Source organism: Aotus nancymaae, unplaced genomic scaffold (assembly GCF_030222135.1).
Source record: "Aotus nancymaae isolate 86718 unplaced genomic scaffold, 86718_ANA_hifiasm-v0.15.2.pri h1tg000076l, whole genome shotgun sequence".
Classification (NCBI taxonomy): domain Eukaryota; kingdom Metazoa; phylum Chordata; class Mammalia; order Primates; family Aotidae; genus Aotus; species Aotus nancymaae.
This window is the reverse complement of record NW_026988491.1, coordinates 13,282,662-13,297,690: the sequence shown is the minus strand read 5'-3', so window position 1 is coordinate 13,297,690 and position 15,029 is coordinate 13,282,662. Positions and strand designations below refer to the sequence as shown.

At 55.4% G+C, this 15,029-nt stretch overlaps 1 protein-coding gene across 3 annotated transcripts; it reads right to left on the bottom strand.

Annotated features, from left to right (window-relative positions):
- Nucleotides 1–5,928: 5,928 nt before the first annotated feature.
- Nucleotides 5,929–11,766, bottom strand: APOBEC3A (apolipoprotein B mRNA editing enzyme catalytic subunit 3A). Of its 3 annotated transcripts, none has more exons than XM_012458974.2 (5): nucleotides 11,629–11,766; nucleotides 9,986–10,078; nucleotides 7,383–7,671; nucleotides 6,850–6,965; nucleotides 5,929–6,564 (listed from the first exon to the last, which is right to left on the bottom strand). In XM_012458974.2, the coding sequence occupies exons 1-5, from the start codon at nucleotides 11,740–11,742 to the stop codon at nucleotides 6,556–6,558; spliced, it is 621 nt and encodes a 206-aa protein (XP_012314397.1). In that variant the 5' UTR covers nucleotides 11,743–11,766; the 3' UTR covers nucleotides 5,929–6,555. The 3 variants fall into 3 exon arrangements, with proteins under 3 accessions (XP_012314397.1, XP_012314398.1, XP_012314399.1); XM_012458975.3 differs by having other exon boundaries at nucleotides 9,986–10,142; nucleotides 11,629–11,749; XM_012458976.2 differs by lacking the exon at nucleotides 9,986–10,078.
- Between the last annotated feature and the right edge of the window lie 3,263 nt (nucleotides 11,767–15,029).

The following is a 15,029-nucleotide window of genomic DNA, read 5'->3' as shown; positions in this document are numbered from 1 at the left end:
TTCCGAGTGACCTGCAAGCTGCTGAGTCGGCGATGCCCTGCCCCATCCCTTCCAGAACTCAGGCCGCCCATGCTACCCACATCAGTGTCACAGAATAAGGAAGTTCTCTGCTGTGTCTCCCTGCAAGGTTTGGTTTTGATTCCCTGCTCTGACAACAGCCCTACGTGGACGCTGTGGAGTGACAATGGGGAAAGCCTGCCTTGGCCACACTTCAGCCACTTTGGGGAGCAGGGACCAGGAAGGCAGAAGCACAGGGGACAGGTGGGAGGACAGGTGTCCACACCCTGGAGAAAGGCCTTGAATAAGACACTGCACTCCCAGAGAGTAGGCTCCAGGGCAGCCACCACTACGTCCCCCACTGCGGCCAGCACAGGGCACGCCTGCTGCATCCAGGGCTGTGCAGGGCACGCAGTGCAGAGAGCAGAGTGTGTCCTATGCCTGGATCCCAGGCCCTGGGAAAGGAAGGAGACAAACATGCCAAGCTCTTGTTTGTGTCAGTCCATCTAATTATGGCAAACTGGAGCAAGGAGTGCCTTCATCCCCATGCCCCCTCTTGAGGAGATGCCAAAGGCTCTGAAATTTACCTAGACCTGCCCAGGCCCTCTCAGTGAACAGAGTGATTCAGGGACACAAGCCCCATCAGAAGGGTCACCCTGTGCCCTTTCTCTCACCTCCAGGTCCTGCAGAAATGTGGGGAAGCTGTGCTCCTGCCCCAAGTGAGCCCCTGAGTCCCGGCAGGAGGCCTGGCTTCATCCTTTCCCAGGTCCACCTGCTGCACCCAGCACAGCTGCCCCTGGAGGGTGCTGGCCCTGTGGGCCTGGAGGCTGCCGTCTGTCCCACCAATTCCCCTGTCCTGGCTCTTCTAAGGCTCCCCGTCCCTGGCCAGCTGTCTCATGCAGAGGAGTCCACGTCCTGGGGCCAGTCTTGCCCTGGCCACCTGGACCGAGCACAGCTCCTCGCCCTCTCAGGCTGGCCGGCTCCTGCTGAGGTGGAAACCTCAGAAGAAGGTGGGAGCGATCCTTCCTCCTCAGCACAGTGTCCCTACCAGCTTGGTGGGCATCACTCCTCATGGACAGACCAGAGGAGACCCTGCCCTCTGCCGTCAGGACCCCTCCAGTCCTATTTGTCCGAAGACCTTGGACTCCTTGAGTCAAGAGGACATCCCCTGGGAGTTGTCAGCTCCCATCTGAGTCTGGTGTGAGCTCATCTTGATGCATTGTGTGAGTCTGACCAGAGCCCACCCATCCCAGTTCACACTTGAGGCACACACAGCGTGGTGCCCTGCAGTTCCCACAGCCCACCTGGGAAGAGGCTGCACCTGTACCAACACTGGGGCTCCCAGACACAGAAGGGCTGTGGTCCCTGCCCATGTCCCCACCATAGGCCTGCCCTTCCTGGAGGGGGTGTTGTACTGATCCAGCCAGCTCTGCTGCCCGCCCCAAATGTTTGGTCACTCAGCCCCACAAAGTGCCTCTGAATCCCCCAAGGGTGTGATGAGGCTCTCCTTAGCACAGAGCTCTAAGCTACAGTCGGGGTAGGGCACAAGGAGTTGCAGGATTCCTGCTAAGCAGGGTCTGTGCCCTGTAGGACCCTCGGAGGCAGAGCCCCTGCCCTCCCCCAACCCTTCCTGGGTGGCTTCTGCTGCCCAGAGCAATGGCCTCTCACTGGAGCAAATGTGCCCAGATCGCCAATGGCCAAGACAGCCCTCACTGAGCCTTCTGTGGGAAGACCCAGAAGAGCCACACACAGAGGACAGGCTTTGCTGGGCTTGCCCAGGAGCGTCTCCTGCCTGTCTCTGACTCCTCAGTCTCTGATTCTGGGGTCTGCAGGGCTGTCCTGGGGCCTGGGACCCAGCCTGAGCCAGGATCCAGGAACTCTGGGCTGTCAGCTGCCATCCTAGCTCCCAGCCAGCCCTTACCTGCTCCCCAGTTCCCACCCCGACACCTGCTCCCCAAGGGGAGTCCTTATAGAATCCCCATCTTCGGTTACATCTGCTGTCCCCAGTCCATCCCCAGTCCATCTGCTTGGTCCTGAGCAAGAGTGACCTGGAGGACATCCAAGGACAAGCCTGGAAGAGGGAGAGAAAGGCTCAGAGTGTGTGCAGGGGTCCTGCCCACAGGGGCCCACAGGAGCCAGGCTGTGTCTTTACTGTGACCTCCCTCCCCAGCCGGGTCTCTGCAAGGATGGCCACTCTGAGATGGTAACTGGATGCAGGGACACTGGGGTGTGCTGGGTGGAGGGGGCTTGGCTGGGATCTGGATGGTAGGGGTGTAAGGAGCAGTGTGAGGGACCAGTTGCTCTAACTGGGAGCCCAGTTTTCAGTCTCAACAGAAACTCACTGGCCTCACCTGCAGCCGGGAGCGCTGGGAGCCCATTACCGACGGTCTACAAACCAGAAATGTTAGACTACACACAACAATTTTACATCTGTAAACCATTTCATCTGATGACAAAGATGGACTCAGACCCAAATGTTTACAGCAAATTGGGGCAAAAATATTATCTAAAGTTAAATTCTCAGTAGCAAATTGTACAAGCCGTAGAGTGGGGCAGGGCCGCCAAAGAGGAGAGACGAGAGGGTGGGTGGGGCCCCCACTGGCACAGAGGGAAGCCAGGACCCTCCCTGGCCAAGGGTGGACAGGGGGAGCCGCTGCCTGGGCTTCTGACTCCCACAAGCCAGCCCAGGGTGGCTCAGATGTGAGTGGGAACAACTTGACTCCAGTCCCTGGACCCAGGAACTTTCATAAGTGCCACAACCTGGCACAGCAGGGTGAGTTCCCCTGGGACTGCCGTGCCCCTGCCAGTGCCCCACCCTGCACACCTACATTCCTCTGTGCGCTGGAGCCCGTCTCTCTCAGGACAGCAAAAAAACAGTGACAGCTGGCCCCTTCCTGGTCCTCTTGAGGTCAGGTCAGGACAGAGTGTGTAAGGCATCCATAGAACCCAGGGGAGACTCTAGGCTCGTATCAGCGCTGCAGCCCTCAGAGTGATGGGGATAAGAGTGTGCACCATCCCTCAGCCAACTGCGGGGAAGAAGAAAGCAGACTGTGCCCCTTCCTGCAGACCGACAGCTCCTCCCCCATTTTGGCCTCTGTAACACTGAGCAAAAATGAAAGACCCCATATCCCACTGGAGTTTCCGCCAGAGCCCAGGAAAGGTCCCCAGGGACAGAAAGGAGCTGGTTCCCCATGTGGGCAGCAGGGATGGGTGCAGGGAGAATGGCCTCCTTCACAGGTGCAGGCGTTGCCTGAGATTCACCATGGTCCCCCCGTAAGGGGAGACAAGGCAGGTGCCCAGCAGGGGTTCAGATTATTAAGGGACAGACCAAGGCAGAGGGACCCTGGGCAAGTGCTGGGATGCACAGCCCAGGTCACCCTGGGACCAGAATGGAGGCCCCACTGGGGTCTGGAGTCCGTGCTGCCCTGTACCGAGGTCCCTGCTCTGCCACCACTGTGGGGCCCTGACCCCCTACAGCCCAGAGGACCACAGGCTGACAGTTCCCAGCCCAACTCTCAGCAGTGTCATGGGGCTGTGTCCAGTCCCCTCCCCAGGACCTATAGGGCTCCCAGGTCATGGGTAAAGCTGTGAGTTGAGGCCCAGGGAACAGGGTCCTGGGCCCTGGGGAGGTGGGGTTCCGGGGGACAGGAAAGGTCTCCCTGGGACCTGCCCTGTGACACAACTAACTGTGGGGTTATCTCACCAGGGTCAGGCCCTCTGGCCTCCCCTACACTGGTCCCTTTGCCCAGAATGATCGCACATTTTTTATCACTTGCTTCCAAAGAGTGGAGTCAGGGCTGCTATCAAACCCAGACACACAAGCAAAGGGCAGCTTTGCCAACCAGGTCCCTCCTGCAGACACAAGTGCAAAGGGCAACTTTGCCAACCCCGTCCCTCCTACACCCGCCCCTGCATGGGAAACACCAAAGCCCTCTGCTCAGGGCGGGACTGGGGTGCGCCCCGGAGTGCTACCGGGCAGCTGGAGGAGGTTTCTTTCTGTCAAGACTCTGTCACTATGTGTGCATGTGTGTTATGTATGTTGTGTGAGTGTGTGTAGTGTGTATGTGTGTTGTCTGTGTTGTATGTGTGTGCTGTGTGTTGTTTCTGCATATGTTATGTGCTTTGTGTTGTGTGTAGTGCAAATGTTGTGTGTGTTGTGTGTATGTGTGTTGTGTGTGTGTTGTATGTGTTGTATGTGTGTGTTGTGTGCGTTGTGTGTTGTTTGTGCATGTTATGTGCTTTGTGTGTTGTGTGTAGTGCAAATTTTGTGTGTGTTGTGTGTATGTGTGTTGTGTGTGCACGTGTTGTGTGTGTATGGTGTGTGTGCATGTGTTGTGTGTGTGTGCATGTGGTGTGGTGTGCATGTGTGTTGTTAGTGTGAGCGTGTGTTGTCTGTGTTGTATGTGTGTGTTGTGTGTTGTTTCTGCATATGTTATGTGCTTTGTGTGTTGTGTGTAGTGCAAATGTGTGTGTTGTGTGTATGTGTGTTGTGTGTGCACGTGTTGTGTGTGTATGGTGCGTGTGCATGTGTTGTGTGTGTGCATGTGGTGTGGTGTGCATGTGTATGTGTGAGCGTGTGTTGTGTGTGTGTTGTCTGTGTTGTATGTGTGTGTTGTGTGTTGTTTGTGCATGTTATGTGCTTTGTGTGTTGTGTGTAGTGCAAATGTGTGTGTTGTTTGTATGTGTGTGTTGTGTGCACGTGTTGTGTGTGTATGGTGTGTGTGCATGTGGTGTAGTGTGCATGTGTGTTGTATGTGTGTGCGTGTGTTGTGTGTGTGTTGTCTGTGTTGTATGTGTGTTGTGTGTGTTGTGTGTTGTTTGTGCATGTTATGTGCTTTGTGTGTTGTGTGTAGTGCCAATGTTGTGTGTGTTGTGTGTGTGTTGTGTGTGTACGTGTTCTGTGTGTATGGTGTGTGTGCATGTGGTGTGTGTGTGTGCATGTGGTGTGGTGTGCATGTGTGTTGTATGTATGTGTGTTGTGTGTTTGTCTGCGTTGTATGTGTGTGTTGTGTGTTGTGTGTTGTTTGTGCATGTTATGTGCTTTGTGTGCTGTGTGTAGTGCAAATGTTGTGTGTGTTGTGTGTATGTGTGTTGTGTGTGCATGTGTTGTGTGTGTATGGTGTGTGTGCATGTGTTGTGTGTGTGTGCATGTGGTATGGTGTGCATGTGTGTTGTGTGCGTGTGTCTAGGCCAGAGAAGCAGTGAGTCATTTCTGCCCAGGAGCAACTGCCTGTGAGGCCTGTTCTTGGTCATGTATGTGGCTTCTGAGGACTTTCCAGAAATCGTGAGGTGGGAGCGGCCTGCTGTAATCAGGCACATAAGTCACACATCCCAGAGTTGGGAACCAGCACAGAAGGCCTGGGACAGACCCTGAAGTGAAGTCACAACCCTGACACCTGCAGCCCTGACCCTGGGCTCCCTCACTGCCCCCGGAGCCTCCTGTCCCCAGGGCTCAGCTCCCCTCCCCTCCATAGCTGGGCTCTGCCTCCTGGGCTGCTCCCCGGACCCCAGCCTGGACACCTGCACCCTCCCTGAGCTCCTTCCCCTGCCTGGCCCTGTCCCTCGCTCAGCCATGGCCTCCCCTGGGCTCCCTCTCTAGGCGGGTGGAATCAGGAAGGGGTGGGCACAGGGCTGCTCCTGATGGCCCCTGACCGCACATGTGGGTTCCTTTTCTACAGGGAGACAGGCTGCTGTCCTCTTCCTGCAGGGCCTGTCCCTTCCAATCAGCTCGCAGGTGGTGAGTGAGGGTGGGGTCTGCTTTTAGGTTCCTCTCCTGTGAGGTTTAGCTGAGTTTTCTGGCCCTAGAGGGAAGAAGTGTGACCTTTGCCCCACTGCAGGTCCACTACAAGAGGAAAGACAGCTAGGAAGTTGCTGGTGTTGATGTAAACACTTGGAATTCATGACACAATTACTGAGCCAAAGCAGTTATGGAAGATTCTTAATGTTTTATTAGTCTAGATATGAAGCCAATTAAAGTAATCATTTCATTGATAAATTGAATTAATTAATTAATTGAAAACTATTCTAAGAATATTGAGCATAATCTTACTATTGTATATTTGGAACATAACAGACATTTTCAATTAATTTTTTTTTTTTTTTTTGAGACAGTCTAAATCTGTTGCCAGCTGGAGTGAGCGATCTCAGCTCACTGCAACCTCCACCTCCCGGGTTCAAGGGACTCTGCTGCGCCAGCCTCCCGACTGGCTGGGATTACAGGCAGGCGCCACCAGGCCCAGTTAATTTTTGTATTTTTAGTAGAGACAGGGTTTCACCATGTTGGCCAGGATGGTCTCCATCTCCTGACCTTGTGATCCACCCACCTCGGCCTCCCAAAGTGCTGGGATTACAGGTGTGGGCCACGGAGGCTGGCCTCAATTAAAACTAATTCACTCTGATTTTTTAAAGAATCTACTTGTGAGGAGCGCATTGCTTTGCTGGCGTCTGTGATCAGCTGGAGATGGTGGTGAACGGCTTGCTTGCACTTCTTGGAAGAAGATCTTTTATTCTGCTGCTCAACCCAGGTCTCTGCCTTCCTTAGAGACTGAGGCTCATCCATCAGTTTCCCTGATTCAGGAAGAGCAGAGGAGTTGAATGGAGCAGGGAGTGAGAGAGTGAAAAGAGGGCACAGGAGGAGGCCTGGGGACAGGGACAGTGATGGGAGAGGAGGGAGGACACGGGAGGTGGGAGAGAGAGGGAGGCTGTGAGAAGGAAAGGGAGAGAAGGAGCTGGACACCCTTGGGGGAGCAGGGAACCCAGGGGAGGCTCTGAGCAGAGGGGAAGGCAAGGCCCAGGGGGTGAGGGGAGGAGGGGAGGCCGATGGGGCACTGGACAGAGGGAGGAAGCCCTCACCTGGAGAATGGCCTGCAGCCTCCCACTCAGGGCTTGGCTGTGCTCATCTAGTCCCTCCCAGGGCTTGAAGGGCTGTCCCTGGTGATCCACAAAGGTGTCCCAGCAGTGCCTAAACTCTGAAAAGGGACAGAGGAGATAAGTCACACTCCCGCTATGGGGAGGGGGAGGCACTGAGGGCCCTGACTCTCAGGACAGACTTCCCACATGCTGGTTTCAGTCCCTCCTTTCCCTCCCCTACCCCTAGGGACTTCCCTCCGTCATCAGGCACTTCCTTCCCATTGGAATCTGGGCCAGCCCAGGTCTCATTGTTTCTGGAAGCCCCAAGTCCTTCTTCCACGTCCAGCCACCCTCCCCACCCTTCTCAGGCCCCCATCTCCTGGCCTGGCCTCTCTCTTCCCATAGTCCCCTAAGTCAGGCACAGAGTGCAGCCCTCGCCTCTGCAGGCAACAGACAAAGGCCTTTCTCCTATTCTTCTCATGGATGTTCCTGCCCCCACCCACCCCACCCACCCCACTGGAACATTCCCTTCTCACCCTCAGAGGTCATGATGGAGACTTGGGCCCCAGCATTCTGCAGCATTTGCAGCCCCTCCTCATATCTTGGGCGATAATCATAGATGCGGGCAGCGAAGATGCGCAGGTTCACGTGTGGGTTCTCTTGAAGAAATTCAGCCACCTCCTGGGCACAGCTGAAGCAGGGGCTCCAGGAAATGAAGCAGGTGACCCTGTAGGTCTGGGCCGGGTCCAGCTGCCAAGAAGGAACCCGGTCTAGGAAGCACCTCTCTGCATGGCGACCGTCAGAACCATCAAGATGATTCTTAGCCTAGAAAAGGAAACCAAGTGTGAGGTCATATGTTGTGAACAAGGAGGGAGGGCCTGGACCAGGTGCGGCTGGGGAGGCGGGGGCCTCCAGGACGAAATGGGTCACCAAAACCCATTATTAGGATGAATGATTTTCTGTGCAATATTCAAAGTATCAAATGTTATGCAAAGATCCCAAGATAAGCAAAATATTGTCTATTTAAATACAAACAAATCGAGCCAGGCACGGTAGCTCACGTCCAGCACTTTGGGAGGCTTAGACAGGTGGCTCACCTGAGGTCAGGAGTTCAAGACCAGCCTGGCCTACATAGTGAAACCCTGTCTCTACTAAAATACAAAAATTAGCTGGGCATGGTGGCGAATGCTTGTAATCCCAGCTACTCGGGAGGCTGAGGCAGGAGAATCACTTGAACCTGGGAGGTGGAGGTTGCAGTGAGCCAAGATCTCACCCTTGCACTCCAGCCTGGGCAACAAGAGCAAAACTCCGTCTCAAAAAATAAGTAAATAAATAAATAAATAACCCAGATCAGGAGCAATGACGTTTTATTTTGCCCCAGCTCCGATATACACAGGACAGCACTCTCCTGTCAGTCTCTATTTAAAATCTTCGTTTTTATTCAGCATAGTATCCCATGACCCAGGTACCTTCCCACTTTGGAGAAGTGCATTAAATTTGCTTTTTAAAATACTGCATTAATTATTAAATTAAAATGTGTTTTCTCTAATTACTGAGCATTTGAAGCCCCCTTCAATGTCGTACCCAGGGTCAGAGCTTTCAACACGCTCACTCCAGGCCCAGTCCTGCAGGGAGGGGCTACAGAGATGGGGGTGGGGAGGAGGGGCCGGCTGAGCCACAGGATCCTTGGCCTGATGCCCCTGAGTGAGTGTGGTTCCCTCAAAGGGAGATGGACCAGCTCTACTCTTCAACTCCCCTACCTCCATCCCATCTGTGGCCCATAATTCTAGAAGCTTCTATTCTGTGCCACAACCTGTGCTGAGCCCAAATGTGAGATAGACTTAGGCCGAAGGGGATTCCACAAAAGTCATGGGGAAGAGAAGCCCAGCAGGACTTCCTCCCAAGTGGGAAGGTGCCTGCCTCATGGGATAATTGTCATTGTCATGACTTACAGAAATATGGTATTTGCTCCAAACTTCAGAGAAAAGGACTTTCCACTAAGACTAGAAACTTGTCAAGCTGGGGACAGCAAGGCAGCAAGGACTGTGATTGTGATGGGGACAAGGACAGGGAAGGACTCCATTCAGAGAGGACACAAGGTGGAGTGGATGACACAGTTTGTGCTGAGAAGGGGCTGTGGGTCATTCCTGGACTCAGGACTGGAGCCCTTGAAAGGACATTCCAGGCTGGGCATGGTGGCTCATGCCTGTTATCCCAGCACTTTGGGAGACCAAGTCAGGTGGATCATAAGGTCGGGAGTTCAAGACCAGCCTGGCCAACATGGTGAAACCCCGTCTCTACTAAAAATACAAAAATTAGCTGTGTGTGGTGGTGTGCACCTGTAGTCCCAGCTACTTGGGAGGTTGAGGCAGGAGTATCACTTGAACCCAGGAGGTGGAAGTGGCAGTGAGCCGAGATCGTGCCACTGCATCCAGCCTGGGCGATAGAGTGAGATTCTACCTCAAAACAACAACAACAAAAAAAAGAAAACAGACATTTCAAGCAGTGTATGTGAGTCCAGCAAGCCCCACATTTTGCTCACAGAGCCCAGAGGAGCCCCCATGTCTAGCACCAGAGCCAAGCAGAACTTGGCCTCTCTAACCAGGGGCTGTGCTGGGCGGGGGCCAGGGAAGATCGTCCCTCTGGCTCAGGGCCCCTTGGCCTGACCTGTCCCGGCTCCTCTCCAAATGCTGGCCATCCCTGCATCCTGATGTGGGCCTGTTCTGGCCTTTCTGTGGGCTCCACCCTGGTCAGGACAGAATCCCTGGTCGGCCTCTCCTGCCTCAGTCTCTCTCCCCACAGGATTAAAGCCCAGAAGCAGCTACTGGGGAATCATGGCCTTATGAGGTCAGGTAGGCCCTGAGTACTCAAATCCCACAGTTCTGAATCATTCCTGGGGAGAGCTGCGTCTGTGAGGGGATCCTGGGAGGGTCTTCAGGAAGCACTTTACCATCAGGCAGACTCGCCCCCACCTGGCTGTGGAGGGTGACTGAAGCCGGGTCGGCAGCAGCAGCTGCTGCAGAAAACACAGGTGGCAGACACTCTGCAGGACACCACGTGTGCCACCGAGAACCTTCTACCTGTGAGAGTCCTTGGACTGGGAGGGTGCTGCCTGGATGCGGGTGGCTGGGTTGCTCACTTGATTGCGTAGAAAGTCCCTCTGCTCATTCATCAGGTCACTGGTGCCATCGGGACCCTGGCGCTTCACCTCGTAGCACAAGTAGGTCTGGTGCTGTCCAGAGACCCCAGGGTTATTGGTAAAGTTTTCAGTGAACGTATGTGGACCCATCAGGAGTCTGTGGACAAAGGCGGGGGAAACTCAGCTGCTCACTCCTCCCCCGCACCCCCCACTCCTTCCTGTGCTCCCCATATACTGAGGCACTTGTCAGAGGTGGGGCTTGCACTCACTTTGTGGGGGCCACTGATTCTCTCTCTCTGACCTCTTCTGGGGGATTATCAGGAAGTCAGCACAGCCCTGGGCCTGTCTAGGCCTTGTCAGGGTCTCCCAGGGTCAGCTCAGTGTCCTCAGGCCCTCTCCCCGGGGTCTCCTTCCCTGGCCTCACCATGCACCCTCGCTGCTGGCACTGCTTGTCCTCAGCCTCTGCTGGAAGTGGACCCACTGGGGTTTCCCTCCTGCCTGCTGGGTTAACACTACCACACCCAGCATCAGGGCAGAGACACTCCTGAGTGGGATCACTGGGGCAAGAAGCCTGCTAGGGACTTCTTTTAGGATAATTCATAGGATTTTCCACATCCCTTAGGATGCCCTGAGGTCTCCCAAATGTGCCTCTCAGGACTCCTGGGCTGGAAACACCAGCCCCACCTGAAGGCCTCTCCCAGACCCTCTCAATGCATCCTGACATAATCAGAATTAGAGAAATCTCTGTTTGGAGACAGCAGCAAAAGAAAGAAAGAGAGAGAGAGAGAGAGAGAGGAAGGAAGGAAGGATGGAAGGAAGGAGGGAGGGAGGGAAAGAAGGAAAGGAAGGAAGGAAAAGAAGAAGAAGGAGGGGGGAAAAGGGAAGGGAGGGAGGGAAGAGGTAGAGAGGGAGGAATGGAAAGAGAGAAAGAAGAAGGAAAGAAAGGAAAGGAAAGAAGAAGGAGGAGGAAGAGGAAGAGAAGAAGGAGAAGAAGGAGGAGGAGGAGAGGGAGGGAGGAAGGGAGGGAGTGAGAAGGGATGGTAGAAGGGAAAAGAGAGAAAGCAAGGGAGAGAAAGGAAGAAAGGAAGAAAGGAAAGAAAGAAAGGAACAGAATCTGTTTACTACTGTTTTGAGTAGACCTGGGGATGCATCTGGGCTCTACCCCTCACTCGCCTTGTGTTCTCAAGGAAAGGAAACAAGACTTCCTCATAGCAAAGTGGTCCTACAACCAACCCCCTTTTCTTAATATTAGGGAGAACGAGATGACACTGAACATGAAAAGGGCTTAGGTCCAGAGACAGGGTACATTTGCAAGAAGTAGTAGATGCTCACGTAAACTCAAGCAAGGCGAATCCCCACTCTGGCCATCTTCACTGGCTGGGGCACAGCACCATATCTACCAGGATTTTCAGGCTCCCTGTGCACCTGCCCCAGGAGGTGGAAGGATACCTGGAATTGGTACCATTGATGGAGAGACCAGTGCTGGGACCAAAACTGGAAACCTAGACCAAAAGGCCAGGTCCAGAGAGAGGGTCAGGAGGAAAACAGAGGCCCCAGGGGTTTGAGGGTGAGAGGTGAGCACTCATCAGAAAAGCTCAAAGAGGAGGCCAAGGCACAGAGGTGCTCAGAGGGGCCTCCCATACCTGGGCCTGGATGCTGGGCTGGCCTCCATGTCCTCGTCCCTTCTCAGTTCCTGGTCTGTGTCCTCTCGCTGCTGAGACTTGCTCAAGCTGTGGTGTTGAGAGCTTCACCAACATTCTCTTAGGACTTGGGAGCCTTAATATATCATCAGAGCGACCTGGAAACTGATGAGTCAGTGATACTCTGCCCCACCCCTTCTCCAACTCAGGCCACACAATTCCACCCATGTTAGCATCAAAACAAGGAAGTTCTCTGCCACACCTTCAGGCAAGCTTTGGTTTTAATGTCCCCACTCTGACAACAGACCCACCGGACACTGTGGAGTGACAATAGGAAGGAGACCCAGCCACACTTTGCTCCCTTTGGGCTGCAGGAATCTGGAAGGCAGGAGGGCAGGGGACAGATGAGGGGACAGATGAGAAGGCAGGCAAGGACCTCGATAAGACTCAGCATCCCCGGAGAGCAGCCTCCAGGGCAGCCAGCCCTGTGTCCCCCGCTGCGGCCAGTGCAGGACGTGCCTGGTCCAGGCTCCCTGGCACCTGCTGCATCCCGGCTCTCTGTTAGGTTCCTGTGTCTTCTTCCCTGGCTGCGGATGAGACCAGGAAGCTCTGCATGCTCCTATGCGTCAGTGTATCTAATAACTGCAAACTAGAGCGAGGGGTGTTTTCACCCCCATTACCCAGAGGAGATAATAAAGGCTCTGAAAGGTACCGAGACTTGCCCAGGCCCTCCCAGCGAAGAGTCCCCAGCAGGGACACACCCCTACTCAGAAGGGCCACCCTGTGCCCTTCCTCCCACCTCTGAGCCCTGCAGAAATGTGAGGGACACTGTGCCCCAAGTAAGCCCCTGAGTCCCAGAGGCAGATCTGGCCCTGCTGCACCCAGCACAGCTTGAGCGAGGACCAGTTTCACATGAGTGAGGACCAGTTTCACTCCAGCCCCTGGACCCCGGAACTTCCATAAGGGCCACAACCTGGAACCTCTGGGTGAGCTCCCCAGGGACTTATGTGCCCCCCACCACTGCCCACACTGTCCACATCCACAACCTTTCATGTACTAGGGCCTGACTTTCTCCGGGCAGCAATGTCCCAGACACAATTGGTCCCTTCCTGGTCCTCCTGCGGCCAGGACAGGGCAGCGTCTGTAGGGCATCAGGGGAGGCCAGAGGTGGTTGAGAGCATGCACCTTCCCTAGCCCAACTGTGAGGAAGACGGAAGGAGAGTCCACCCTTTCCTGGGGAAGGACAGCCCGTCCCCCATCTCTGTTCCTGGAATGTTGGCTGAACAATCACTCTTACGTGGAAAATGTGATAAAATCCCAGGTCTTGCTGGAGTTTCCACAGGAGCCTGGGGAAGGTCTGAGGGGAGAGGAAGAAACTGAGTCCCCAAGGGGGAGACAGGAGAATGGCTTCCTTAACAGGTGCAGGCTTCCCTGGGATTTGCCCAGGTCCTGTAAGGAAAATTGGGAACAGGGCAGGTGCCCCACAGGGGTCCAGACTGGGTGAGGTGGTTCCTGATTGCTGGGTCACTCAGCCTGCGTCACTGTGGGACCAGAATGGAGGTGCCATTCAGGTCTGGAGTCCACCATGCTGCTGTGTATGAGGTCCTGGCTCTGCCACACTGTGGGGCCCCACCCCGCTACATCCCAGACGGACCACAGGCTGCCAGTTCCCAGCCCAGGTCTCACCAGTGTCATGGGGCTGCATCCAGTCCCCTCCCCAGGACCCACAGGGCTCCCAGGTCATGGGCAAAGCTCTGAGGTGAGGTCCAGGGAAGCTAGGAGTCTGAGGAGCTCAGGACAGAAAGGGATCCCTGCTCCTGTGCCCCCCCTCACCCCCCACAGGGTGACACGACAAAAGGGACCCTTCCTTGGGATACCCCAGACACACCCAGATGCCCACTTCAACACTGCCCATGGAGCAGGTGAGGGGAGCGCGGAACCTGCTTCTCTGGCTTTGATTCTGGGCTCTGACAATAGCCCCGCCCTCCTCATCCTAGAAGCAAGTGACCTCAAAAGCCAAAAGATTGCTCCAGGCAAAGGGGCCAAGTTGGTGGGGGTACAAAGGGTGGGGGGGTAGGGATGTGGAGGGGGTGGCTGCACCTGCCCTTGGACAGGGGACAGTGCTGTCCTCCCAGGGTGAGGCCCTGCCTCCCACGCCCCCTGTGCCTCACTGTACAAGCCATGCACCCATGCAGGGCTCCAGAGAGGAGAGAAGAGAGGGTGCTGGGGGATCCCCACCAGCAGAGAGGGAGGCCAGGACCTTCCCTGGCCGAGGGTGGGCAGGGGCAGCCACTGTTTGGGCATCTGCAGCCCAGACATGAGTGCAGTGGCCTCTTTGCCCAGAGTGACTACATTTTGGTCATTTTTCAGTCACTTGCTTCAAGGGGTGGTGCTGGGGCTGTCGTCAGAACCCAGAAATGAAAACTAAAGGATCAGGTTGATGACGTGGTTTCCCCGGCGCTCTCCCCCGTGAGAATTGCTGAAATCCTCTGACTTGGAGCAGAGCTGAAGTAGGCATCTGGGTGTGTCTGGGGAACTCCCCGGAAGGTTCCTTTCTGTCCTGTCACTGTCTGTGTGTGTCTGTGCCTTGGCCACGAGAAGGGGTTGGGCCTGTTTGCTCATGAGCAGCTGTTGGGGAGGCCCATTGTGTACCACATATGTGGTTCCTGAGGTCCTGAGGTGGAAGCCCCCACTGTATCCACCACCACTCGGGGCAGAGAAGGAACCCAGAGAAGGAGGAGGGACATCCCACCTCGTGGAAGCCCAGGAATCGGAGAGACCAGTGTCCCTTGTGCTGGGGTGGCACAGTGGGGTCCCTCTCTCTCTCCCCACCCCCATGCTCCTGGTCAGCCTCCTCCTGCTCTAGCCCTGGTTGCCAGGGCCTGCCCCCCACCTTCCCTATGGGGTGGGACACTGGTGAGCCACGTATTCACGGGGACCCTCAGCGCAGAATGAACACTGAATGTCAATGCATGTAATTGACATTCACATCGTTCACTTGACCAGCCCATCCACTCCCTCCTGGATGCAGGGAGAACCTTCTGGAAGAGCCTACTTGACATGCCTGGTATCCTTGGCCTCCCGACAAGTCTGGACCACTGATCCCACATGGTAAAAAGGGACCCTCCCACAGGATACTCCCAGACACAGCCAGATGCCCCATAGAGAAGGCGGTGGGCAGGTGCTGGCAGTCCTGACCCCACCCAGTCCTCCAAGGAAAGCATCCCCAGCTGTTTCTGCTCCTCAGCCTCCGAAACCCCATGCCATCCCCGGAGGGCCTGGGCTGCCCCTGCATGGTGAGCTCTGGGCCAGTGAGAGCCGGGGCCCCTGCTTTCGGCACCACCTTCCTCCAGGGGTGGAGACTGGGGCCTTGGCTCTGTGAGCTCCTGGGTCCATTTCTGGAT

Coding starts and splice junctions, on each gene's coding strand:
- APOBEC3A (XM_012458974.2), bottom strand. CDS start 11,742: ATGTTGGTGAAGCTCTCAACACCACAGCTTGAGCAAGTCTCAGCAGCG. Junction 10,079..11,628: donor AGCCCAGCATCCAGGCCCAG/GTATGGGAGGCC, acceptor GTCTCTGGACAG/CACCAGACCTACTTGTGCTA. Junction 6,966..7,382: donor CTCCATCATGACCTCTGAGG/GTGAGAAGGGAA, acceptor GTCCCTTTTCAG/AGTTTAGGCACTGCTGGGAC.